Here is a 26,247-nt window from a genome sequence, read left to right on the forward strand (position 1 = left end):
GTTAGGTGGTGTTGCTTGCTGCCTTCTCTTTGCCTGTCATTGAGACTGGGAAGGGTGAATGTGCCACCGAGCACATTCCCAAGGGGCAATGTCACAAGGGGGACATTTCTGGGTGTTCCCCTCTGGCGAGTGGTAGGGTAGGGGTGAATGCTGTGCGGCTCTGGGGTGCCCTTTGCAGGCGAAGCAGTCCTGGGTTGTCTGTTGGTCTGGACAAGGAGTGTTGGGACTCTGGAGTGTTGCTGACTGCGTCCTCCACCAAAGTCCCTGCTGGGAGTGGAGAGGAAGGATGGTGAAACGGTGTAGGCGGTAGGAAAGTAATTACGTGTGTGAGAGAGGTGGGTAGGGACGGGGAGGGACCGTGTCCTTCTTCCCTCTGTCAAGTATGGTTCATCCTCTTCCCTGCCCTGCGAAGTGCCAGCCGAGCTGACACCCAGTGTAAGAATTACTGATATACAAAGTCAACAGCTCTGGGTTTTAATCCCAAATAAAGCTAAATTGTAAACAGCCGTAGTCAGTAAGCTGCTTAACAAGTAAGTTTTTTTTGTTTAAAGCAGGTAGAATTACTCTCTAGATTGTCTGAAGTTATATGAAGGTACTTTAATTCATAGGTTATTGGTTGTCTGTATTCTGTGAGGTGGACTTGATTTAGTGACCAAATTAGGAAAACCTCTGTTCTTGTTTGCTTTACAGAGACAGCAGAGCAAGACAAGACTACAAACTGATCATTGTTAGTTTTATGCATCATTGATGCTGTTTTTCCTATTCGGACCGATGTGGTTATGGCTGTGAAGTCGCATGAGTGGCTCTGAGGTAATACAGATCTCTGTGTTGTGAGTGCAGCAGTACTGTGGCTTGGACAGGCACAGCCAAGGCATGGCTGGGCTTCCACAGCTTTGGTTAGTGATGATGGTATCAATGAGAGAGCACAGCTTAGGGGGAAGATAGGTGTTAGATCAGGGCTGGCAGTTGAGTGACAGCTTTTTGCCTATTAAGGCTAAGAGTGAGCATAGATAAGGAAATCCATTGTGCTGGTTTTATTAAGTATTAATATTGCAGTACAACCACACTTTCTTTTTTTACAGCAGAAGTAAAACAAATTATTTCTAACTGCTCTATGAATATGCAGAGACTGTAGAGTATGAAGCTGCAGAATCAAGATTCAGTAGCAGTCATCCGTGTGTCCAGTTCGGTTTTTGGGTTTGTATGAACTGTTTTCTGAAATGTCTTTACTCTCCTGCATAACACCTTTTCTACAAATGGTTTGCACAAGAACATGTATATCAGGGGGTCCATGCAGACGTTTGTGGCAGCCAGCCACAGAGTGCTTTCTTTCGCAACAAAGAGCTGGTTCTGCATACGGCAGTCCATTCGGGTGGTCGTTTGACTCAGAGTATAGGGAACCCTGCTAAAATGAAAGGGGGCAAAGCATAAGAAAAACACGGTAAAAATGATGAATACTTTCCCCTTGATCCTTTGTTTGCTTTTTTTGTCCTTCTTCTGTGTTTTTATATAAGACTCATATACCTTTTTGGCAATAATTATATAAAATAGAAACATGAGGATGAGAACAGTCCAGAAGATGAACTGACAGGTATAATTGACAGCTTCGTGCCATTTGAGTCCAAAGTAATTCTTCAACGAGGCACACTTCTTCACGGATTGGGGTGTTGCTTTCTTGTTCGATAAGATCATGTTAGGCAGAGAGAGAACAAAGAAGAAGAGCCAGACTAGACCCGCAAGGATCTTTGCTGCAGTCAGATTTTGTACCCAGAACTTCCCAAAAGGTCTTACAATCTTGAGAAATCTGTCAAAAGCAATGAGACCAAGTAGCACTATGCTAATATACATGGTGTCATAAAATACCACAGCTGAGAAGCGACAGACAAAGGCTTTGAGTTGCCATGGTCCCAGGCCAGAGTCCGTCAGGATTTTCAGAGGAAGCATCAGGGTCATTATGAAGTCAGAAACTAAGATGTTTTTCAGGTAGACAATGAAAGTTGACGTGCTTGGAATATGGAAGAAAGCCCAAAAAGCCAGGCTGTTCAGTACAAGTCCCAGAAGGAAGACGAGTGTATACAGTACTGGGAAGACCAGCTGGGTGACTGTGGTGTCTCGGTGGCACGGTGCAGAGGAGGGTACTCCACTGAAGTTACTGACAATACTCTTGTTTGCAAAATCTCCCATTGTTTGAAATAGACTTGGGTGAAAAGAAGAGAAAACGTGTAACATTCTATATTTAAAATTACTTGTTCCTTACAGCAACTGGCAGGTTTACACAAATAAACCCAAAACAAGAAGGTGCGTTAAATAGACTGACCAATTTATCTTCTAGTTCATAGAAAATATAAATCTTTGCTGAAGTTTAAGTTGTTTAAAAACTAATGTCTAATGAAAAGTTAAACTGGTATATATTCATTATGGAGGCCTAAGATAATATAATAGCAAGGTATAACAGCAGATTGCGTAGAGCACCATTTGTCTTTACATGGAAATGTATTTTAACATTGAATAGAAATTTTACAGTTGTGGCCCAAAAGCAAGGTGCTTCTGGGGAAGCGACTTTGGTATTTCTTACCAAGCACACACCATTTTTCCTTTCTCAGCATAGATTTAAATAACATTACCAAGGTAAGATGCACACTGCTGGTTATCAGCCTCTGACATGTGAAAGCCAGGTGACTGAGTGCCCCATCACACCACGTGAACGCTCCCATTGTGGAAGTACCTGAGCAAACCTGGCAGCAGCTGTTTCAGAGACGGGTCTTTGGCTATTTCTGGTTCATCCGCTGTTCCTCTGCCGACAGAAGCTGTGAGCAAAGTACTAAGAATACGGAAATGTGTAGAAAGATGAGACTTTTTCTGTTGGTGTGTGTGTTGTTTCCTTCCTCATTTTCACATATTGCCTGAGTTAATCATGTTTGCTGTTGCTTTTCTCTCTCCCTTTTGCTCTCTGTCAGAAAGTATGCTACCTCCTCTTATACTAATAAAGAAAAAAATGACTATGTCCATCAAGACAGGCACATTTTCTGGCTTTTTGTTTGTCTGGGGCAGACCTGATGGCACCTACGCTGTGCCATTATGATTTGGTTCCTTTAGAGACGTGGGATGAGCAAACACAGAGTGTTTCCTGACAGTTTTCCAGGATAATCCTAAAACGTAGCTCTGAGTTCTTGTTTGTGTGTGTGAATTCCCCTGTTCTGGACAGCACTAGTCATTGTCAAATGCATGAGCAGAAAGTGTGCTCAGAGCCACCCTTACAATAGGTTACTTGGCCACAAAATCATGTGCACTGACATATTCAGAAACTGTACCCTCCCTCTGTAGCCTGTTAATATTGACACATGAACCTGAGCTTGACTTTTGATCTCCAGAATGGGATTTCTGGTTTATTTTGGCATCAGTGTACCCAGGTGATACAGCGTGCTGGTTACAGCAACTTTCTGCTTCTGGCAGAAGCTGCTGCTGCTGCATGGTATACTTTGTATTTATTATGTGTTTATTATGTATAATGTTGGAATCTAGTGCATTCCTCTGCAAACAGAACTTCTTGTGTAAGTTTGAGTCATGTGATGTATCTTGTATTTTCCTGTCAACTGATGTGACTTAGGGTTCTGGCTTCTTGCTTGCTGCCGTGTGGGAAATGACTCGCGTTCAAGCCATCCTTTTGTGGGCAGGCATGGATTGCTTTTTGAGGTTCTCAGGCTGCAGCTGTATTGACAGTAAGTTTGTGCATTAGTATCTACATTTTGGTTAGTGTAGGTGTGCATGCTGATGTTGGTGTTAAATGGCTGGCAGAGAGCAAAGAGCCTTGAGGATGACTGGGATGAAGGTCACCCTCACCATTGTCATCAGTGTGACATGTCCCTAGCTGCCTGACCTGACTTCTGTTCGTTCATCAAGGACTATATAAAGCTGAGACGGTCCGTTGAAATACCCTGGGACTGATGTCCAAGGCAGCATCTTCCATGTTTTCTTCCAAACTGACCTCTTGACACTGTTCCCAACTGTAAGAGGCAGGTACAAAGTGCCTCCGCATATCCCATCAGTGACTGCTACATGGTACACAGATAGCTGTAGTATCTGTTGTGTGAGCAGCTCATCTGATCAGGAAAAGCAGCTGCCAGATAACTGCCGCTCTCTCCCCATGTGTAGGTACAAAAAGTGTGGGGAGTGAGTGTTGGGTGGAAATGGGGCATCTCGCACGATCAGTCCCAGGCCCCATGAGGTCAGCTGTGGAGAGCGTGCTCTGGAGTGACCAGCAGTTCTGGTTCTGGGAAAATAAAGGCACCCTGTTTTCTGCGGTGTAACCCAGTTACTGATTGCAATCAGTGTTGGTGCATATACCAGCATAAGCAGTGCACAAAACATTTTGTAAAATATTTAATTCGTTCAGGCAGGTTATGACAGATGCATAAACTCTAAGGCTGAGTGCTAAAGGAAGTGAACCATCTTTTAAGTTTTGAGGAAATTGGATATCAGTTGTAAAAATGCCCAGTGCCCTGCCAGGCACAGATAAGTACTGGAGAAGGGTAAACAGGCAATGGCTTTTGGCAGGACTGAGCTCTTGCATGGTGTTGAAACATATTTCTGAATTGGAGCTGTTTTGCAGTGATGAACCATAATTTATTACAATAGCCTAGGATCTTTGTCATGTGTGGTTGTTATGATACCTGAACATGTCATGAACCGGAAAATCCTTCCCTGTTTTTTTTCAGCTTTTCCAAATGAAAAAAGGGAAGTGGTTATATTTTTTGTATAGTGCAAAAAAGCTGCCCTTAATAATCAGTAAAGATTTTACTATGAGTCTTTCTTTCCCTAAGATCTAAGTATTCTGTAAATTTATCCTTTGTATATTTTCTAATATAATGTATTTTTCCCTATAAAAGTGTACATTTTTGTTTATTCATGTAGTAAGGTGAAGTATTTGAAGATTTAGCTCACATCAAGGTAAGCCTGATTGTGAAATAATTTCCTCTGACATACAACTGTTAATTTATTGGTCAATGGATTAAGGATTGCAAGCATATAATGAGATAAGCAAAATGTTATTCTGTTACCAAAAATCTGCACAGATAAATAGCTTATCTACGTATTTCCTATATTTCTGTTTGTCTGCCAGTTGTGTACAAGGTGACAACTTGTATTTAAAAAATCACATTTACTCTGGATTTTATTTGCATTTCCCAGATCTTGTGTTGTCATGAGCTTTACTCTGGCCCAAGTTAAGCTATTTCTGCAAAATCTTTGCAGTTCATAATCTCATCTGTAGCCTTTCATGACTTTGTTTTAATTTTTCCCTTACAGCTCCAACTGTAAGTTCAAACTTCTTCCTAGTAATTCTGACAAGCATGGAGGTTGTGATCAGGTGGTGCTCTTGTTTTATTCAGGCTTTCTAGTTTCACCATTTTTGCAACCAGTGATGTTGGTTCCCAGGTGCTTGTGCTTCATCTGTAGGACAATTTCTAAAGAAGTCGGTGAAATTCTAGATATTCTTCCGCAGGATTTTGTGCTCTTTCCGCCCACCAATAAATGTGTGTGGCCAAGAAGGACTATGGGTAGTTCTTAGCTCTAGACCGGTGTCTCATCTGTGTCATCTCCTTCGTTCTGCTCCTTCATCTGTGCTCTGAGTTCTGACAATGCTGTGTGCTTGCACAGCATGTCTAGCAAGGACTTTCTAAATGATTTGCAAAGGAAAAAGTATATGAATGGATCTAGGCAAGCATTTAGCGATGTTAGCCACAGCGTGCTCTCTTTCAAGTAAAACAAGGTGTTCTGAGCAGAGCATTCAAAAACATCTCTTGTTTGGCTCAACGTGTAGGGGATTCTAGTAAAGTGGAAAGGCACAAAACAAATAAAAAACACTGCGATAATGATGAAAACCTTCAGATTTACAGTCTTTTTGGATGCCTTTCCTCTGGATCTTGTCTTTTTATAGGATTTGTACAGCTCTTTACTTATGAGTATGTAGCATATAACTATGACTGCTAAATTAACCCAGAAGATAAGTTGACAAATGTAATTTACAATTTCATGCCAGACTAAGCCAAACTCAGATTTCAAGAGAGCGCACTTTTTTACGTTCTTAGGCGTTTTCTTCTTGTTCGTTAGAATCATGTTGGGTAATGAAAGAGCAAACATTGATATCCAAATTGCTGTGGACAGGATCTTGGCACCTAAAAGTTTCCTTGGTGTTGATGTTCTGAAAGGCGAAGTGGCTTTCTGATAGCGATCGATAGTTATTAGGCCAAGAAACAAAATGCTAATGTACATGGTGAAGTAAAATACAACCTGGGTGACTTGGCACACAAATCCTCTCAGTTCCCATGATACCAACTTTGCATCGCTGAGGATTTTAAATGGAAAAGTCAAGATCATGAGGAAGTCAGAAATGACAGTGTTCTTGAGGAAGATGATGAAATTGGATTTGCTGGATATTTTAAAAAAGACCCACATTGCCAGGCCGTTCATGGTGATGCCCACCAGGAACAGAATTGTATAAAGCAAAGGAAAAATGGCTTGGCTGAGTTTGTTATCGCTGGTGCAGTTGGTGTCGTTTCTGGAGTAGCCGAGGTTGGTTGTGGCTTTCATTTGCACTTTGTCTTTTTCCCCCTCCCTGTAAAAACAAAAAAGAAGAAAATGAATTTGTGAGTTATATCTGTGGTAAGACTTCAACCTTTTTAGTCTGCTTTTAATTTTTGTTGGGAGCATACCTTTGGGGATTTTGGCTGCTGTAAGTTGTGTTTTACTTTACTGAGGATGTCAGGTTTCTACAGGGGAAGAGCGCTAGATGTAGCCACGTTTGTAAGGCGGCTTGGCCTGGTCTTCTGTGACTGAAACGCCGAGGCGACCTTCCATCCTAACCTCCCGAGCTTCCCGCACGGCTTCCCCGAGACCCGCACCGCAGGGGCGGGCAAGGGGCCGGCACGGCGGTGGGCTGCGGGGGCGGCGCGGCCGGCGTCGTGCCGCCTGTGCCCTGGTGCGAGCGCGTGGTGCCGGCGCAGCTCTCGCCGGGTGCAGCGCGGGGACGGGGGGCCCTGACGTTGGATCTCCCGGCCCCCGCGGCCCTGCCGCCGAACTTACAGCCGAGGTGGGCCGCGGGCCCTGGCCTGGCTGGGCTCGGCCCAGCAGCAGAGAGGAGCTGGTGAGGGTCCGCCCGGGGCGGAGAGGCCGTCGTGCCACAGGCGGGCCGGCGAGGCTGCGGTTTCGCTTGTCTGAGGCGCGTCTGCCCAAGCTGCCTCTCTCCTCCCAGGGAGGAGGGAGAAATGTCCCTTTCTGCGTCTTCCTCGGCGTGGGAAGCAATAGCGTTTAAACTTGCTGTGACTGCAGGTTTAACAGTGCCGGGCTGAAGTAAGAGGAGTCAGATGCCCCTTTTTAGCGTGTTTCTGCTCGGCTGGCTGGCTCTCCCAGCGGCGTTGCTTCAGCCTGGCTTTTGGTTGTCCTTGAAGCTGATCTCTGCCTTCCCCTCCCTGCCCCTGCTCGGACCCTGGGAATGGCTGCTCGCAGGCTGCTGCCATTTTACCCGGGTACTCCAAGGGTGGATGTGGCACCCCACAACGTCACTGTTTGTTGCTTCCAAGGGGAAGAAAGAGAGAGGAGAACCTGCTCTTCAACCCTACATATTAGCACTTGGACAGCCAACGATGTCCGTTACTGCAGCAGTTACACATTTGCCGGCAAAGTCTGAAGTTATTCGTAGCTTTATTTATGTAGGTATTCATGTGTACCTTTGCTTCTAGTTTGACGGTTTATCCTGTCGTTTTCCTAAATCACTTGCTTTACCGGTGCCGTGTTGCAAATAAATTTAAAACTTCGCTGACTTGAGGCAACACGCAGGAGCTGCAGCATCCCGTGCTCTGCAGTGAGCGCCCGTGAAGTCACTGCTGAGACCCCTGCGCAGCGCTGCACCCCTCCGAGCCCGCTCTAACCACGAAACCAAAAGCACGTTGGCCAGCCAGTCATCCACAAACTCCGAGCGACTGGCATCTGTGTAACTGGTAGCAGGGGCTGAGCTGAAAACTGTTGCTCTTAGTCCGAAAACTTTGATCAGATCAGGTCTGATCAGAACTGGTTGCCTGGGAAAGCCAGGCAGGGATGTTGAATCAGTCAGTGTTGCATTTCAAAAGGAGTAACTTTCAGGTGTGTAGTGATGCAATTGTAAAAATTGCTATATTTCTGTATGATCTCTGCCTTTGTAAAATAAGGCACTCGGGAGTTGATGCTTTGTCAGCCAATGCCCAAACATCCCTGACGTCTTCCTTACAGAGCTGCAAAGGTTTATTTCTGTCTTATCCGTAAGACAGAAATAAATTGGCTTATGCTTTGAAGCATGTAACAGATTCACCTGCCAAGTCTAATCCTAATAACATAAGAATTCCCTAAGCATGCAAAATCAGACACCTCCCCCCCCCCCCCCCCCCCCCAAAATCAAAGAGATTACCGTAGCGTACTGTTGAGAAGCAATGAAACGCTTGGGTATATCCTGTGATGGGAAGCTAGTGGTGCTGACAGAGGGTTGTTCGTGGTTCCTCTAGTTCTTCACCATGTGAGCAGGCAGGAGTGTTCATGTGTAAATCCCACAGAGCAAGGAGAGGCTGGAGGAACGGCTGAGCATCCCAGTTCTGAGACTTAGACCTTCCTCTGGCTTTGAACTGCTTTTTTAGCCAGAGACAGCTGCAAATTCCAGGTGACGTTCTCAGTGCTTCTGCTTGTGTTTCCTCTAGATGAGAGAGACAAATAGAATTTTAAATATAATTAGAGGTTTACTTCCTGCTTTTGACCTACTAACAGAGTCACTATTTTTGAAAGAGAGCATGTATTTTGTAAGACTGTGCAACTTGTCTGAGCACAGAGTTGCACCCCATCTACCTTTTTGCCTTGTGATTCTTCAGTACTATTTTTGTACACAGTCTTATTTTTTAAAAACTTTTAAAGTAGTTGAAAGTAGTGGGGATTGTTTAGTTTGGAGAAGGTAAGTATATTACTGAACAAAATATTTATACTTATATGACTTGCAGAGCAGTGCTCCAAGTTTTTAACTTGTATACAGTGCATCAACATTACACAATACATTTTATTAAAAGACTAAATGTAACCAGTTACAATTTAAATAAACTATACATATTTCAATTTCTTTGGGATGTGCAAAATAGAATTTTAGGAGTTGGCCTGCATCTTTTTTTCAATGGACTTGTACATAATAAGAGAAAAGTTGCACAGTTTCTAGACATTTGTCTTCTACTTACTAATCTGCTACTGAATATCAATCCAGGGGACAGTTAGGAAGTTATCTGTATGCATCCCCTGACTCTGTCCTTATAGATACATACAGAATTCTTAATATCAGATGACATTTTTTCCCTCTGTATTTTTACCCTACTCTTTGGTGATTTCATTTGGCACTGTTTCCTCCACACTGATAACCACAGGAGATGGTTTTTGTGACAAAGAGTTAGTTATTGTTTATTGCAGTCTGGGCTACTCAGGTTGGGTTTCTGCAGGTGATGACAGAAAAAAGAAAAGAGTCTTCACTCGTATCTGATCTTTTCAGGATGAATCTTCCAGTCATGAGTGTAACCAGCGTATGATTCTCCTTTATGGTGTTGGTAAGGAGCGCGATGAAGCAAGGCATCAGCTGAAGAAGATTACCAAAGACATCCTCAAAATTCTGAATAAGAAGAGTACTACTGAAATGGGTGGTAAATGCTTTAATGCTGCTGTATGGTAGCCTGTAGTAAAGACCATGGGAGCTGTTAGGTGCTCAGCAAGTTGTCTGGAGCCATGCGTGTTGATCATGTAATTTGGCTTTCATCCCCTTTGCAGTCAGTGGGTGAAGTACTGACCAGAGTCAACACAAAGTGCAATCTGTTGGCCTGCCTTACAGCTGCACCAGGATGGCAAAGGGCCACTGTGGTTAGAAATCCCTATTTTCCATTATAACAACTTGGCTGTAAACACTTGCATTTGGCTAAAGCCTGGAATATGAGATATTGGCCAGTGAGCGATACATATTCCTTACCCTCCTAGTAAAACTGCATGACTGTTTTTCAGTTTTTCTTGGCTGTCACCTTTTTGCATGGAATAACCTTGAAGTAGCTTTGATATTGTTACGTGCTGTGTCGTATATTTTTCCCAAGTATAATGGAAAACTGAGGCAAGTAGGGCTTTATGTAGTCATGAGTAAAGCTTATTAAAATTTTTATTGTCTTTTAAATCCATAATAATGCAAAAGTGCTAGGGCTCCATTAAATATAAAATGACCAAAATAATTTTTTATCTGTTAAGTTGGGGATGAAGGGCAAAAAGCCAGGAAGACCAAACAAGAAGCATTTCCAACCCTAGAGACCGTGTTCACAAAACTACAGCAACTGTCCTATTTTGATCAACATCAGGTGACATCTCAGGTACTTCCCTTGTATAAAATCATAGCCTTTTATGTTCTGTTGTAGAGATATCAAATAGGAAGCAAATCTAGGGTTTTTAGAAGTGTTTTGTATATACCAAGAATTTTCAGTGCACTGCTTCTTCAAAGGCAAGTGAAAAAATGCTGCCTTGGTATTATAAAATACCTGCTTCTGTAGATATTTGGGTGTTTGGTATGTTTGGGGGATTTTGCTTGTTTGTTATGCAAGAAGCTTTCTGGATTATTATAGATGTCCTGATTTTTTAATGAAAAATTTGAAATAAATTTTACATAAATTTCCATTAACAGCATTGTTTAGAGCTCGTTGGTAAATTAGATACTTATTAAACAATCTCTTGCATATGTATAAGATGTTACTTCATCTGTGTTCGTGAAGGACAGTGAACTCTTCTGTGTTTTTGTGTAACAAACTGAGTATGTTTCTTTGAAAAGCTGGTGGATAATACAGTTTGTTCTTTTCTGGATATTTATAGTCAACCTTTACTGTTAAAAAGCTATATCAGTGGCTGACTGGAGAACATAAATAATTTGTTTTAAATGACAAGCCTAGTTTTCCTGGTTTATATTAGGACCTGTATGTGTGCAAATACATCAGCACAGGATTTCACCACTTTGTCAGGTGTTACTGTTTTTAAGTACATTTTAATAACCAGAGGCTAATGTAAGAAACAAAGTAAAGGAGGTACACGTTTGGTACTTAATTTGTAAGACATCTTTGAATCTGGTCTTTTGAATGAATTTATTACATGTTTTGTTTGCAGGATAACATTTATTAATTATCTGAAAATCATCAATAAAAAAAATCACAATGCAGTAAGATGAAAAGAAAAATGATTTTGCCTCTTTAAAGCAAAATACCCCACAGAATAGAAATCAGTATTGTAGATGTTAAGAACAGTATGACTTTCAGCTGTAAAGCAGCAGAACAGCATTTTCTGTGTTGTCAGTTTTGGAAATAAAATGGCATTACGACTGACTTGCAGGATAGTAGCATAATAGATATACTCAGATATACTCAAGCATGATTTGTTAGTGCTTTTATCTGCAAAATGCTGTCACTTGCTATTACCACCTACAAGATAGGATTTTTGGAGCACTAGTGCATCTGAGAAACCCTCAGTCACCATATGACTTTTCAACATTTATTTTCACAGATCTCCAGTAATGTTCTTGAACAGATAACTAGTTTTGCCTCAGGAACATCCTATCATCTTCCCTTGGCTCACCATATACAGCTCATCTTTGATCTCATGGAACCAGCACTGAATATCAATGGACTTATAGACTTTGCAATACAGGTAAACAGAGTTCATTGGTGGCGGGGAAGTGGGTGAAGGGGGTGGGAGTGTGTTATGTCAGGATAAAGCTGTGATACATTTTCTGTAAAATCTGAAAAAAACCCAAGAGCTGGACTGCAAATTCTCCTGATTTGCTGCCATGCACTTTTATCAGTTTCAGTTTCCTGACTTCTGAAACAGAGTGCCAGATAACTTCCCCTCCTGTCTTACTTTTGACAACTTTGGAGAATCAATAGATGTATTTTATTTTTAAATCTTTCAAAATTAATAAAATTCTGGATTATTTTTGCACAAAGTATTTTAGGATGGGCTTCACTGTTTCAGGCTGAACCATCATATTACACAGTAAAGCACCTGGGTGCCAGAAATGCCATGTATTTCTGAAGAGCAGTTCTGAGGGATGTTTTTTATACTTTAACAGTTTATTTTGCTCCCCATTTTCCTTGTTCTGTAGTAAGGAATTTCATTTTTGTTTGCCATATAGTTTTTCCTTATTGAGTTTATTTTTGCACGCTTTTTACATGTTTAACTTGGAAGTTATTTTCAGTATTTTTGTGTATGCATTTTTAGCTGTTGAATGAGCTGAGTGTTGTGGAGGCAGAGCTGCTGCTGAAGTCGTCCAGCCTGGCAGGAAGCTACACGACGGGGCTGTGCGTCTGCATCGTTGCTGTTCTGCGGCGGTACCATGCCTGCCTCATCCTCAACTCGGAGCAAACCGCACAAGTCTTTGAAGGGTTTGTAGTAGCCACAGTTTTCCAAAAAGTATTTTTGGTGTTCGCTCTTAAGCAAAAAATGCGTTTAGGTTCAGGTAGTTAGACCAACTATCGCACTGCTATTGGAAGGCTGGAAGCGAGCGCAGGTGAGTGGAGCAGGTGGCTCACCTCTGCAGCCCGCTCCCCGCTGCTGGCGGCTGGTGGGACCCGCACACTTTGTGACCTAGGAAAAGGGGGGAGATGTGTATCTTGATTTCCTACTCATTTGCCTCATTCTGCCCTGGGCTCAAGTGCCTCTGTATCCTGTCCTCCCTGGGGCCCAGGCAAGTGCACAGGTGACACCAAACTTCACGTGAGCCCCCTCAGCCTGTAGGTGCAAGGTCTGTCATCAAGTTGCCAGCTAATGGTGGGGTTTGTATGATACGTAACAATACGAGACACGTTTCTAAGGTGTGTTGGAACGAACTCAGAATGGTTTTATTTTTGCAGGTTGTGCGGGGTGGTAAAGCACGTCGTTAATCCCTCAGAGTGTTCCTCTCCAGAAAGGTGTATTTTAGCTTACCTCTATGATCTGTACGTGTCCTGCAGTCACCTGAGAAGCAAGTTTGGAGACCTCTTCAGGTGGGTGGTAATGGGATTTTTCTCACCACTGCCTAGCCTGTAGACTGATGCAGACTGCTGTGGTTTTCAGTTCAGTCTGCTTTCCCTGGAAGATGCACCGTTGCCTTTGCTGCTTTACCTTTACTGATCCAATTCTTTTGCCTGTGCCAGCATGGCAGCACAGCACGTGGTCCTGAGCCTGCGAAGTCCTCGTGCTGTGTGGGTACCTGCTGTGGAGGAGCAGAGGCTGAGCCCTCCTTGCAGTGCTGTGGTTAGCTTAGCAGGTTGTTCCAGCAAGCAGCGCTCACGCAGAGCGAGCAGGCGTGGGGCGAGGGAAGCGGGGACCGTCACTGTCAGGCCGGCTGCTGAGGCAGTTGTGGCGCGCAGCATCGGACCCCTCCCCAGACACCTTTGCTTTTGCAGATTGTGATGTGCCTGATTAGGTTCCTATAACGCATCAGCAAATTGGCTGTAATGCATACAATGTTGGATGGAAAAATAACAAAATCTTAGCTGACGCAGCTGTAATATTCTATTAAATATTTCCTTTGATGTGGGGAGAGGCACAAACATGTTTGAGTTTGTGAAGTTTTATGCTCGAATGTTCAGTTCCTTGATTCTTAAATTAAAAAAATATTTTAGGTACTCATATGCTGTATTTTTGGCTCTTACTTTTTAAAGGGGGAGTGGAAACCTTTCATATGCAAATACGCATCTTGTGAGAGTTACAAACCACTTCAGTTTCTGTTTCCCCTCCTAGTTTATATACCTGGGTTTGCGTATTTCACATTTGTGGTTTTCATTTCTTAGGGAGCAGGAAAAGAGTTCTCAGTAATAATCTTAATATTTTAATAGGTTTACAAGGACATGGGAATGGTAGCATTTAATATGAGAAGCACTAGCAAAAAGAAATATGAAATACAGAACTACAGAAGTGTCTTAGCTATATCCTGAAAGTTCAGTAACACAATAAAAAATAACATTTTTATTAATACTAACCTACAATAGCAAAGCAAAACATCATCTAGTACTATAGAGATATTTAAGGTATTAAATCATATATTAAATATGTGATATACAGCGCTTGATTTGAAGCCCCTTTTTTCAGACAAGTGGAGTTAGAAATTCTCTGAAAGCTGGTAATAAAATTTATGTATACATTTTTTAAACAGCTGTGTATAAGGTAATACTATGCTAATTTTCTTCTTGGTTTCCTTGCTACAACTGAGACAAAACCAAAACCAGTTGTCTGTACATGGCAACATTTTTAGCTGCTTTTTAGTACGCTGTAAGTCCAGCTATTTCTCTCTCTCTCTAAGTCAATTTGAAGCGACAATAAAGTACAGATCATAAATGTTCAAATGTAGAGGCTTACCTTCCGTATAATGCAGTGCTTCGAAAATGGCTTCTAATATCATCTGCAGTATTTCTCATGACCGGGCTTTACTAAGTGAGCTGCCTGCTTTTGTTCAGTATGCTTGGTATATTTAGTTGTATTCACTAAACTTCCTTTTTTTAAATCATTCCTTCACTTTTTTTTAAATTGTTATCTTCTGACCACTCCCCCAGCATTACTTCTTGTGCAAGTACAGTTTCAGAGGCTGCTTTGCTCACATACTCAGTACTGTATCATTTGGGTTTTGGACCTTTCTTTCTGTGACCCGTGGGGTAAGTTTAGGTAAATGCTGTGATGACAGTGTCGGGGACATATGTCTGCCCAGGATGCCCATTTAAATAGTGCCTGATGGTTGAAGCATGGGGTATTTGTTTTCCACTAGTTGGTTTTCTTTCTTTGCTGTTACACTGGCTGTTAGAGCAAAGGGTTAATGTCAGGTATTACCCTTCTTGTAGATTAATTATGCTGCTAATGGCCTCTTCCTTCTGCACTGGAGCATCCCGATGAGGAGCAGCCGTGTGCAGGGGCTGCACAGTGGCAGGGTGTCCCCAGGGCTGCCCTCCAAGCCCCACGTCCAGCTGCTGCTGTGCACATTGTGCTCCTTCCTCAGGTTACAGATGCCTTCGAGGCACAGTGCTTCCTCTGTCTTTTCATCCTGGGGCCAGTGGAGTTCTAAAGTTCCAAAGGTTTCATGTATTTTAAGTTAATTTAAATTAATGGATTTTTTTTCAGCAATGAAGAAGTCTTCCCTGTTGGGATAATTAGTGAAGTTTGTCCATGTGGATGTTGTTTCCAGCTGTGGTATAAAACGCAATGCTTGAGAGAAATGCTCCTTAGAACATTTTGTGTGTGGAATTTGCATTCTTCACTAACACAATTTTGTCCCCGTGAAGAAAGCCAATTAACATATAGGTATTCCTAGCCTGGAACATTTCTTGACCTTTTGTCATCATTATTAATGTCAAAATATGACCTTTAAGTATCTTTTCTTTGTTTACTGATTTCATCTTTCAAAAAGTTGTCTGTTATGTCATGTTATTACCAAATGTAGAGTTTTTAATTTAGATAAATTTTTCATTAATTAATTCTTCTTCACCACCACTGCAGTTCACTGTCATGACACATAAAGAGGGGGAGCAGCATTATGGAGCACTGTTAACAGTTCACTGTAGAGGCATTTCATGCTCCAGGAAGTTATTGCTAGTGAGGAATGAATGTGTGGTCCTTATCCAGCTGCTCACAATTTCAGTCATAGGAATGTCATAGAAGCGATTTGGAAACTTGAGACTATTTGCAGGAAAACTTGAATGAAATTGATGTATCAGCCTTATTTTCTGGTAGATGCTCCTTATAAAAAATGAGTTTGAGAACATGTACAGAATGGTAACCAAACTAGGATTTTCTAATCCCACGTGGTATGTTCAACAGCATTCCTGCAAAGTATGGTTTTTGGCAACTCACTCTTTTTTTTGGTCCTCAGTAGTGCCTGTTCTAAGGTGAAGCAAACGATATACAGCAATGTTCAGCCTTCAAATTCCAATTTACTGTGGGATCCCGAGTTCATGCTAGATTTTATCGAGAATCCTTCTGCTCACAGCATTAACTACTCAATGCTGGGCAAGATCCTGAGCGATAACGCAGCCAACCGCTACAGCTTTGTCTGCAATGCGCTAATGAACGTGTGCATGGGACACCAAGATGCAGGAAGGTAAGGCAAACCGTGCTGGAATCGAACTGGATGGATTTTTACATGTTATATATGAGGTTTCCTTTCACCTTTTTGTTTTGTGTCTTTTTTGCAATTGTTTTCATTCATTACTCTTTCTGGTTGCTGAAGATTTATTGAGTAAGTCTAATCTGAGTTATTTCATTAAATCAATCTGCATAATTTAACAGAAGGGAGTAACAAGTAGAAAGTACTCACTGTAAGACAGTCAGTAAGCTTTTCGTATCAGCAGTTGTGCCATTTCAGACAGAACAGCTCAGCACAATCTTTGCTCATTAGAAGCCTGTAAATGAAGGAAGGTTCTGCATTATGTCATTTCCTTCTTCTGATGCAATTGGTGTTTAATTTATTAAATGTGTAATTTATTTGTTATGGATTTCATCTTCATAGGTAATATGTAGATTTAAAAAAAATATTTTTTTTAAAGTATTAAGAGTTTTATTGGATAGAAGCTACTAGAATTGTAACAGCTGTCAGTTATATTTTAAGAGTAGCTTGGACCTCATGGTGCACAGTTCAAGTTGGTCTCCAATGATTAGAGTTCAGGATGAGATCTCCACTTCAACAGGTTGTCCAGCACTGTATTAAGGTGGTTGTCTGCTGACACCAGCAGGTGCTGGCTCCTGCCACTGTCAGGTGGAGCTTTGGTCTGATCCAGCACGACACTTCTTGGGTCTTAAGTCTACGTTAGATCTTTTTAGATAATGTTGAGGTACTGACAAGAAGTATAGTGAAGAACCCTTGCAGTAAACCAGCTTAACATCAGTGTCAGGGTTTTACACTGACAGTATGTTTTGTTTCATAATGGAGATGTTCTTCTCTCAGTTGCTTTCTCTGTCCAGTATGTAAACACATAAACTCAGCCTTCTTGTGCAAATGTAGCACTGCAGTGTTGAAACTGTTTTATCCTGGTTTTCCATTCTGCAAAGTCTGTGATGCAGGGTGAAACGGACACTGATTTTTGGATCTAGCCTTTACCCCTGCCCCCAGCACCTCTATCGCTCTTACACAATCAAACCCACCAGAACTTGGTGTTCTGTTCTGATTCTGTTCCAATTTTTATTAAGAAATTCTTGGTCTTGATAGTTAAGCCTAGGTGCAGCAGTAGCTGACAGTCTTTTTTAAGGCTGCTGCCAGATCACAAAACTCAAGGAAATTGTGGATTTTTTTTTTTCCCTTTTCTTTTCTGATTGACTCCTGCCAAAAATGTGTATAGTTCGTGTATCCATCTCCCTGTCCCTAGTGTGAAGCCGCCTCTGAAACATCCAAAGAAGGTGCAAAGGAGGCCACAAAAATGGTCAGAGGACTGGAGAACCTCTCTTGTGAAGACAGGCTGACAGAGTTGGGGTTGTTCAGCCTGGAGAAGAGAAGGCTCTGGGGAGACCTTATAGCAGCCTTCCAGTACCTGAAGGGGACCTACGGGAAAGATGGGGAGGGACTTTTTACAAGGGCATGTAGTGATAGGACAAGGGGTAATGGCTTTACACTGAAAGAGGGTAGATTTAGATTAGATGTAAGGAAGAAATTCTTCACTGTGAGGGTGGCAGGGCACTGGAACAGGTTGCCCAGAGAAGTTGTGGCTGCCCCATCCCTGGAAGTGTTCAAGGCCAGGTTGGACGGAGCTTTGAGCAACCTGGTCTAGTGGAAGGTGTCCCTGCCCATGGCAGGGGGATTGGAACTAGATGGTCTTTAAGGTCCCTTCCAACCCAAACTGTTCTGTGATTCTTTGAAATGTGGGGCATTCTTGGCAGAGCAGAGCAGCTGAGAGGAAGCGGTGTTGTAAGAGCAGCAAAGGGGAACATCTAAATGTGGCCAAACGGGTTTCACTGTGGAACAGAGAAAAAATAACTTGCACTGGGATGAGTCAACTCTGCTGTTTTTTTAAAATGTTACATAACTTGAGTCATACACCAAATCACACATTACACAGTATGTGATCTATGAAGTAAAATTCATCAATGCCAATTAATTTTGTGACTCTCTCGTCCCTCCTGAACAGTAGTGCTGGTGAGGAGGGCTCCTGCAGGGGCTGGGGGGGTGTGCGCCACACACACTACTTTCCTGTGACATTTTTGCGTGAAAGAGGATGGAGCTGCTGTTTGTGTGGCAGCACTGAGGAAAGGCCAGAGTGTGCCCCTGTGGAGAGGGGCAGGTCATCTGTCTTGGTGGGTTGCAGGTAGCAGGGGTTTGGGTGCTGCATCCCTCCTCCTGGGCAGCTCAGCACAGGTAGGGAAGCTGGTAGGGACATAGGGCGTACAAAGCAGGGTTTACACAAAATAAAGGTCCTGTGCTACTGTAGGTTGGATGGATGCAAGTCATGGGGTACAAGTCACATACTGGTTTTTTTTCCAGATGCTCCAGTTGTCCACAGCTGAATAACACTAGGTTATACGTACAGTAGCATAATCACATTTGGACGTAAACCCCCACCTTAAGTGAGGAAACAACAGTTCTTCTGCCAAGCACTGATCTGCTTTGACCTAAATATTTATTGTTTACAAAATATCTTGCTTCTGTATTAGTTTTTGTCTTCTTTCCTAGGATTAATGACATAGCAAACCTTTGCGCAGAGCTGACGGCATGCTGCACGGTGCTTAGCTCAGAGTGGTTAGGGGTCGTAAAAGCTCTTTGCTGCTCTTCAAATCATGTCTGGGGTTTCAATGATCTGCTCTGCAGTGTGGATGTAAGTTCAATATCTTCTGAAGTATCTGTTAAACCTATGTCTAGGGTGCGCTTAGAGGTATAGTAAGGTTTCCATTCAATAAAAATGCGGAGCACAGATTTAGTCCTGTATCCATTTAAGGCTTTTATTGAGATCTGTGATTGATTTTTATTCTTTCCTTCATCTTCAAGGTTAGTGTAGAATTTGGGCAGTGCTTAGAGTTTTCTCATTGTAAATCTTTTTTCTTTTTTCTTTATTACGGAATGATATGGAATATCAGAGGTGTGCTTTAAAAGGAGCAGGCATGTCCATATACTTTTTCTAAAATGCTGATGGACGTGTAAATAACTAGCTCTGTTTTAAAGGCCCTGTTTTGGTGTTGGCTCTGGGATTGTAGAAGGGGTGGTACGCTTTGCTGTTTCTTACCTGGTGTAAGTTACCATCGTCCTGTTAAAGTCAGCAGGATTATGGTGACTAATGTTATCCAGTATCTGATTCAGTATATTTATCTATAGTTTGATTACATATGCCTTTAGGAACAGATTGAAGCTGTGTACTTGGGGACATATTCTTGTCCTAAGGCTAAGGAATGAGTATCAATATTACCGTTTTTTACAGAATGGTAAAATTTTCTCAGTTTTTATAAGACTAATGCTTTTTACTTCAGAATTTGTGGTATTTGAAATAGTTATTGGTTAAAATTAAGTTAAGAGCTATCAGTATTTGCCATAAAATGTTTGGGAAATGCATTAAAATGTAGACACAATTGCTTATGTATAAAAATGTTACTGTTTATTCTTATAATTAATTCCTTAATAATAGTGGCAGTGGTGTGTACACTGTTATGTAAGTGCACTGTTATGTGAAGCCTTGCAATGTTTTTCCTTCAAGGTGAGTGACCTGTCGTTCCACGATTCCCTGGCCACTTTCATTGCTATATTGATCGCCCGGCAGTGCTTTTCTCTGGAAGATGTAGTTCAGCATGTTGCACTGCCTTCTCTTCTTGCAGCTGGTAAGAAAATACCAAGAGAAAAACTTAGAATGAAGAACATAAGACTTCTTAAGAAGTCTCCATTGATTGAATAAGTAGTGTGTTCTGAACTGCGTTCTTGTGGAATGCCACCTACTGTGCATTGCAGCTTGTGTGTCCCTGCAGTTCCCAAAAGGAGCGACGCCAAATTAGATTAGAGGACTCACACTTGACAAGTGGTATCAGAGTTGCTGACAGCGCACTGTCCCCTTATGTTACGCAGCCTCACCTTCTACTCACAACTCTCTTCTGCTCTGCGCTATGTGCTCAAATGTCTGCCTGATCTGCTCAGGTTGTGCATTTCCTTCTGCCGTCAGTCTGCCTGATGTTGGCTTTTTCTCTCTGACCTCATTGTCTTTGCCTCCAGCCCTGGAGTACTGTAGCTATGGTCCTCTTTGTTGGCCACTTCACACATTTCTTTTCACTTTCTGCTTGGATTTGTGTTTCTTATTTCTGCTTTGACTGTCAAAAGCCATTTTAACCATGTAGTCTTTTCTGCCATTAATTAGGTCTCTTGCTTACCAAAAATCATACTATTCTTTCCTGGTTTTTGACGACTCAGGGCCATAAATGCTAATTCCTGTTGATGAAATTATTGTATTCCCATTTAGAATGGGGCTGTGAGTTAGAACATTTCCAGGCCTGCCACTGGGACTTGGGAGGTCCTGGGCAGATGCCTTATGTTCGCATCCCATCTTCCATAGCCTGTGGAGATCCAGATGCCGAGCCTGGGGCGAGGATGACCTGTCGGCTACTCCTGCACCTCTTCAGGACACCCCAGGTCTGCCTCTTTCCCCAGGGAACAGGTAAGTTGCCTGCTGTGTGGCCCTTTCATTTCAGAAAGTGAACCCAGATGTGTTTTGATGGCTTCAGATTTCATGTGAGAAAATATCCATAGTGCGAGTAGAAGTGATAGCCTGTTTAAAATTACAGATGTTTCACTAGTGAAAAGTTGATACATTCTTACTTGCTTGGGAAATGCTTTATATGCATGTAAAACTATAGAAGTTTGCTGAAACTTATTCATTATCAACACCTGGCCACCCAGGTGCAGCATAATGTTGACATAAAACTCACCCATTTGAATATTACATCTTAAAAAAGAAAATTAAGTTTTAACACAGCATCTGTGTACACTTCAGCAAAGAGGAATACATTGAGAAGACTGCTCTGTCCTGATAGTTCTCATTTTGTTTTGGAACTTCATTGAAACAGTCATGTGAGCCTGGGACCTATTAATACTGGTTTTGTGCCAGTGCTGCTGTTGGCAGTGGTAGTATTTATCACAGTCCCCACCTTCCTTCGTACTAAGTACTGTTGGGGCAGTGACAGCTCCTGTAGTGGGTCATCTTGCAGTGATCTAGAAACTAATAGGGATATAGATCATACAGTGTGGTAGCCTTGCATGTAAATTTAAATTAAATGTGATTTTAAATAGGGTATAATAAAGCACCTAGTCCAACAGAAGAAACATGAGGAAATTAGTTCTTAGAGTATAGTAATGTAGTGCTCTTTCCTTTTAAATTTGAATCTTTTGTGGTCTGACCTGTGTGTGTTTGCCCACAGACCAAAAGAGGAAGGAAAAAGGCAAGGAACAAGCAACTAACAATTAAAAGGAAACATACCTGGAAATAACCTCTGTTTTGTCTTATAAGTATTTCAGCAAATTTGATGACAAGACTATTTCTATGGGAAAATGAAATTGGAAGAAAAAAAACCTCAGCTCTTAAGTGGTGTCAAATTGTTCCATCTAAAAGTAATATTAATTTCTTTTTTTGACCAGAAATGCATGAACTTTTGTTGCATATTTGAGCAAAACAAGTAAGAGCCGTGAAGAATACTGTCTGAGTAACAGAAATATGTTACGTGGTCCCAGGCTTCCCTAGAAATAAAAGTGGATTTGAATGGATAGGAAGAGTCGTGTCTGAACTCTAGGAAATAGTACAAATCAAACAAAATGTGCCTACGTTACAGACTTTTCTTACATATGGCTCAGTTAACCACCTCAGAAAGGTGGTAGATTCATCCTTCCTTTCTCCCTCCCTCCCTGTCTTTCAGTCTGTTTATCTTCTCCTTCATGTTAGAAAAAGCACTCACCGACTTCTTTTGCAGTCTGCTTCTGAGCTGCAGAATTAGGCTTAACTGTGCAACAGGCATTTATAGTAATTAATTTTGCCTCATTTGTTAAGAAGGCTAGGTGAGGTAAGTAACTTCCTGAATCTGTGAAGTCAAAACCAAAATACACTTCAGTTTCTCATTGTGGTTAAATTCACTGTTTACATCGACACAGTGAAATGATAGGCTCCTTTTTCTACTTAAATTGTCGTATTTTATTTTGATATTAATACATCATAACCATGTATCCCAGTTGATTTTAATGACTTACCTGTTGGTCTTCAGTTTCAATTTCAGAAAATTCAGTTCTTCATTCAGTTATTGTACTGCTATAGCTGTTCTAGATGAGAAGGATTTTGTACAAAGGAAACTTTAGTTGGTAAATAACAACCATTTTCTACAAGATTTACTCTTCTTTCCATAGGGAAATTATTTCCTGGAATTCGTTCTTCTTGTGATCGTCACCTCTTGGCTGCTGCTCACAACAGTATAGAAGTGGGAGCTGTGTTTGCAGTCTTAAAAGCAATTTTGATGCTTGGTAAGATTATGCAGAGTTGTGTGTAATGTTTTTGTTCTAGTGTTTGAGTAAAAAACAGATCGTGCTAGTTCATTTCCCTGGGAATGTTCCTGCAAAAGGAAAACCCTGATGACAAGAGAAAAACGTGGATGCTGTCCATGCTTCTGTAGCATTTGAGTGTTTCCCCCGCAAGGTCAAGAGGCAGAATTTTTCTCTGGTGAGTCAGCCCCTGCTGATGAGGCTTTAAGCAGATGTGACTTTTTCACATTTTGACCTCTACCCCCGCCACCAAGTCCCAGCACATTTCAAACTCAGGCAAGTCCCTCTCAAATGTAGAGAGGAAATACATTCTCAGATTTTCCCCACCTTTTTCTGTGTTTTACCACAAATCACGTGTGTCTGTCATTGTGGAAGTTCTAAAAGAATCACTGCTAAGCAACTCTCCTTGAATGACAAGTGTGTTATTTTCCCAAACAAATACCTGCTTCAGAGCTTGGTTTGGCTTAAGTTCAGTTAAAGCTCTTGTGACCTATGGTGATGTGTATTTTTTGCAGCTAAGTAAATGTCCAGTTAAACAAGCAAGATTTTCCAGATGTGGACATACCTACAGAGGTATACCTCCTGCTAGAGTGCCATTACTATATTCTCTGTTGGCCAGTGTCTCAGAACTGTCTCAAAGACCCCATGATCCTTAATGATGTGACTATATTTGGAAAGATGTTAAAGGCATAGCTATCTGGGATGGACTGATGGATTTGAGAGTGAGTTTGAAATATGTTTATGGCCATTATCTATGTTCCTTTGCTATTCGGAGTGCTGAGGTTTGCTATTCTCTTTCATTAATGGTGTGTAGTGTGAGCACCTGTTGTTTCATCTCTATACAGGGACGTGGTTTAGATAGGGTCTGGTGCAGAGTGGTACGAAGGAAGATTCGGGCACATAGTTTATTTGTGCCTTCACTGCAGCACATCTCCTCCTATACCCAAAATGTTAGATTTGGAGATGTCTCTTGTTGGCACCCTGCATTAGTTATTTCAAAATTGTACTTGATTACTGAGGAAAAGCATCAGATAAATGATAGCTGTTGCAGTTCTATGCTGAGGAAGCTCTGTGAGTAGAAATCTGTGTTAGAAAAAAATAATCTCTACCCACAACAAAAGATGGTGCTAAAGTCAACTCCTCTAGGGTGTATTAAATGTCTTTGGAAGTTTTATCAAAGCATTCTGGGATGGCTTTAGCTTCATGTGTGGCTTGGTATCAATCTCCTCATTGCATTGTTTGCCTGCCAGGTTCTTCCCTCTTGTCCTTCATGGGTACAGATCTGGGCTCGATGTGGTTGTGCTCACAAGCTCATAAGATGCTTGAGTGCAGGGAGGGTGTAGGTGGGCTGTTTGCTGCTGCTGCCTATTCACGTGTGTTGGGCACAGACTTCGTCAGCTTGTTTCCCACACTTCGCAACGAGCTTGTCCTTGGCTTTGGGTTCTGCAGGGCTTGATGTGTCTGCTCTACCAGCTGTTGTGTCAGTGGTACAGGGTTTTTGGATTTGCCTGGATTTGGAGAAACAGAGGGATTATAACTGCTTTCACTTCTCAGGGTATGTTCTGCTGTTTTGCTATTGGCCTACTTAAAAATCATTTTTATTCCATCTCACGAGTGACAACGCTGTTCGTTCAGTCTCTCCACTCTCTGTGAGGAGTTGATTCCTTGTGCTGCAAAGGTCCATGCAGAGGAGGTTGGGGCAGGAGCGTGCCTGCCATAGTGGAGAGCTGGCTGAGGGGTCGGGGATGAAACCCGTGCTGTCGGGTCACAACCAGCGCTGCCACCCACCCAGAGGGACTGTCTGCATACGGGCTGGTCTGTCACGGCGAGTCAGGGCTCTGGCTTTGATAAGCTGTTAAATACAAGTTTGGTCTTGTTAAAAAAAGGATTGTATGCTGGTTTATTTAGGAGTAACTCTAAAGTGGCACAGACCAGGGTAGGAGCACAGGCGTTGGCTGTTTTTCTTAGCAGTAACTCTACTAAACCCTCATGGGTTTTTTTTGCCCAGGGTAATGCAGTACCAAGGAACATAGAAACAGTGATGGGACAACCGAGTGCGCAGGAGGACCCAGTGCAGCGTGGTGTTTTGAGCTCTCTGTGTAAATAATGTAGTACTCTGGGGATGTGGCCACAGCTGCTGAAAGGCGGTCAGTCTCCTTGGTGCAGTAGTTTGAAATATTTTGCTGGTAGTTGCAGATTTTAGCAATAAATCCTAGCATATGTGTAACCAGAGGCCCTGGTATGAATGTGTGTGTGTGTTTGAATGAGTGGCTGAAGCAAGCCATTTAGCCTTGTCACGTCATGTTAGTTGTTGATCTTGATAGTAAACTGAGGGGTTTTCTAAGGGATGACTATCGTATGTAGTGCATCAGTTAAGATCCACAAGAGTTTCTGCTGACTTAAAAAATTAGGCTACATTAGCCTGCTTCTTATGCAGGCTGTTGTCGTGCATGCTCCTGGATAGCCTCACAGCCTCTGGGGTGTTATTATGTGCAGCATTTGGGGCTATTTTCCCCAATACTACACACTGTAGTTGCATCTTCTTCCTTGTCCAAGGTTTCAGGCCTGTAAACAAGTAAAATGTGAACTGTTACAGGTCTGATTTATTTGCATTGTGTCCGAAGTATTTTTCCTTCTTCTGTGGTCACCCCTGTTAGTTTCAGGTAGATGGTGGTTGTAAAGCTGTGCTGGTCCCTTGCGGAGAGGAGGGGCTCACCAGTGTTTGCCAGGCTCCCTCAGTATGCTCTGCCCTTTTCCATTCCGAGGAAGATCAGTCTCTCTTGTCAAGAAGTTCATAGTAAGGTGGGCTAAGGGGCCACTGTCATACTTGTCTCTTGATCTATGGAGTGTTAATAAATCAAACTAAGGGAGAAGACTTGGAGAAGGGACATCTGAGAAGAGCGAGTAACCCAACTCTTCATTATCTCCTAAAGCAATTCCATGCACTCACAGACCTTTTCCTGTCGAGCACGTAGTGGCTTTATTTGTGTTTGATATGTATAAACCTTTTCCTACTTCTGAAATATCCATTAAAAAAATGCTATGCAGAATGAGGAAAGCAGACAATACTTTGAACGTGGTGATTTGCAGAGGCAGTTAGTGTTGCCCTTTTGAATGCGACTGCCTCACTCCTGTTTACTCCTCAGCTGGCCTGTGCCTCCAGAGACATTCCTTGGTGGGTGAGCAGTCTGGGGGCATGGGCACGTGGGTAGAAGTTCACCCTGTGCTTCTGTGTTTCTGTTGTACAGGCGATGCTGAAATTGGCAGCAACAATGTCAACCCCTTGAAGAGTGAAGAATTCCATATGAGAGGCTTACTAGATGAACTCAATGAGGATGAAATCTGGGGTTCCTCTCACACTTTGAAATCATGTGGAAAAGCTGTTTCCATAGAAACTGCTAGTTTAAGCGAGTATGCTAGATATGTGCTAAGAACCATTTGCCAGCAGGTAATCTCTAAAACTACTCTTCTGTCTTCATTTGGAGAAACAGTGTTATTTTGTTTGAAAAGTGTAACATGTATTTTGGTGCAAAATGAATGTTGAAGTATTTCAATATTTGAATCTGTTTGGGTTTCCTGATTTGAGCATTTTATACACAGAGTAGTATGCTATTGGGGGGAAAAAATTGGTTTAGTTAGTTATTAGCATCTCCCTGCACTCTATCAGAATTGACGTGTTTTTCCTACCTGAATCTCAAGTACTTTGAGAAGACAGTAGGACCACTCCATCA

At 42.1% G+C, this 26,247-nt stretch overlaps 3 protein-coding genes across 12 annotated transcripts in view; 1 reads left to right on the top strand and 2 right to left on the bottom strand.

The window, feature by feature from the left end:
• MED12L (mediator complex subunit 12L) overlaps positions 1 to 26,247 on the top strand; it is a 151,085-nt gene that overhangs the window by 95,190 nt on the left and 29,648 nt on the right. For 6 of the 7 annotated variants that reach the window (XR_012650876.1, XM_075031185.1, XM_075031188.1 and 3 more), the window contains 11 exons: positions 9,548 to 9,695; positions 10,282 to 10,400; positions 11,575 to 11,718; positions 12,289 to 12,452; positions 12,921 to 13,052; positions 15,908 to 16,135; positions 18,695 to 18,836; positions 19,707 to 19,827; positions 20,550 to 20,651; positions 22,385 to 22,498; positions 25,765 to 25,964. Coding sequence is in view for 6 of the 7 variants with exons in the window: in XM_075031185.1 (XP_074887286.1) it covers positions 9,548 to 9,695; positions 10,282 to 10,400; positions 11,575 to 11,718; positions 12,289 to 12,452; positions 12,921 to 13,052; positions 15,908 to 16,135; positions 18,695 to 18,836; positions 19,707 to 19,827; positions 20,550 to 20,651; positions 22,385 to 22,498; positions 25,765 to 25,964 (1,614 nt within the window). In the remaining variant the exon portion in view is untranslated. The remainder of the gene's footprint in view (positions 1 to 9,547; positions 9,696 to 10,281; positions 10,401 to 11,574; positions 11,719 to 12,288; positions 12,453 to 12,920; positions 13,053 to 15,907; positions 16,136 to 18,694; positions 18,837 to 19,706; positions 19,828 to 20,549; positions 20,652 to 22,384; positions 22,499 to 25,764; positions 25,965 to 26,247) is intronic. The other variant, XM_075031186.1, reaches the window with a different exon arrangement.
• P2RY13 (purinergic receptor P2Y13) lies at positions 1,034 to 4,028 on the bottom strand. Its single transcript, XM_075031192.1, has 2 exons — positions 2,726 to 4,028; positions 1,034 to 2,197 (listed from the first exon to the last, which is right to left on the bottom strand). The coding sequence occupies exon 2, from the start codon at positions 2,182 to 2,184 to the stop codon at positions 1,153 to 1,155; it is 1,032 nt and encodes a 343-aa protein (XP_074887293.1). The 5' UTR covers positions 2,185 to 2,197; positions 2,726 to 4,028; the 3' UTR covers positions 1,034 to 1,152.
• On the bottom strand, positions 4,246 to 22,536 carry P2RY12 (purinergic receptor P2Y12). 4 transcript variants are annotated; one of them, XM_075031195.1, is made up of 3 exons: positions 22,232 to 22,536; positions 8,438 to 8,716; positions 4,246 to 6,613 (listed from the first exon to the last, which is right to left on the bottom strand). In XM_075031195.1, exon 3 carries the CDS (start codon positions 6,586 to 6,588, stop codon positions 5,569 to 5,571), a length of 1,020 nt encoding a protein of 339 aa, XP_074887296.1. In that variant the 5' UTR covers positions 6,589 to 6,613; positions 8,438 to 8,716; positions 22,232 to 22,536; the 3' UTR covers positions 4,246 to 5,568. The 4 variants fall into 4 exon arrangements, 3 of the variants coding, with proteins under 3 accessions (XP_074887296.1, XP_074887297.1, XP_074887295.1); XM_075031196.1 differs by lacking the exon at positions 22,232 to 22,536 and adding an exon at positions 16,352 to 16,553; XM_075031194.1 differs by lacking the exon at positions 22,232 to 22,536 and adding an exon at positions 14,407 to 15,845.

The sequence above is a fragment of the Buteo buteo genome, chromosome 7 (assembly GCF_964188355.1).
Source record: "Buteo buteo chromosome 7, bButBut1.hap1.1, whole genome shotgun sequence".
In the NCBI taxonomy this organism is placed as follows: Eukaryota; Metazoa; Chordata; class Aves; order Accipitriformes; family Accipitridae; genus Buteo; species Buteo buteo.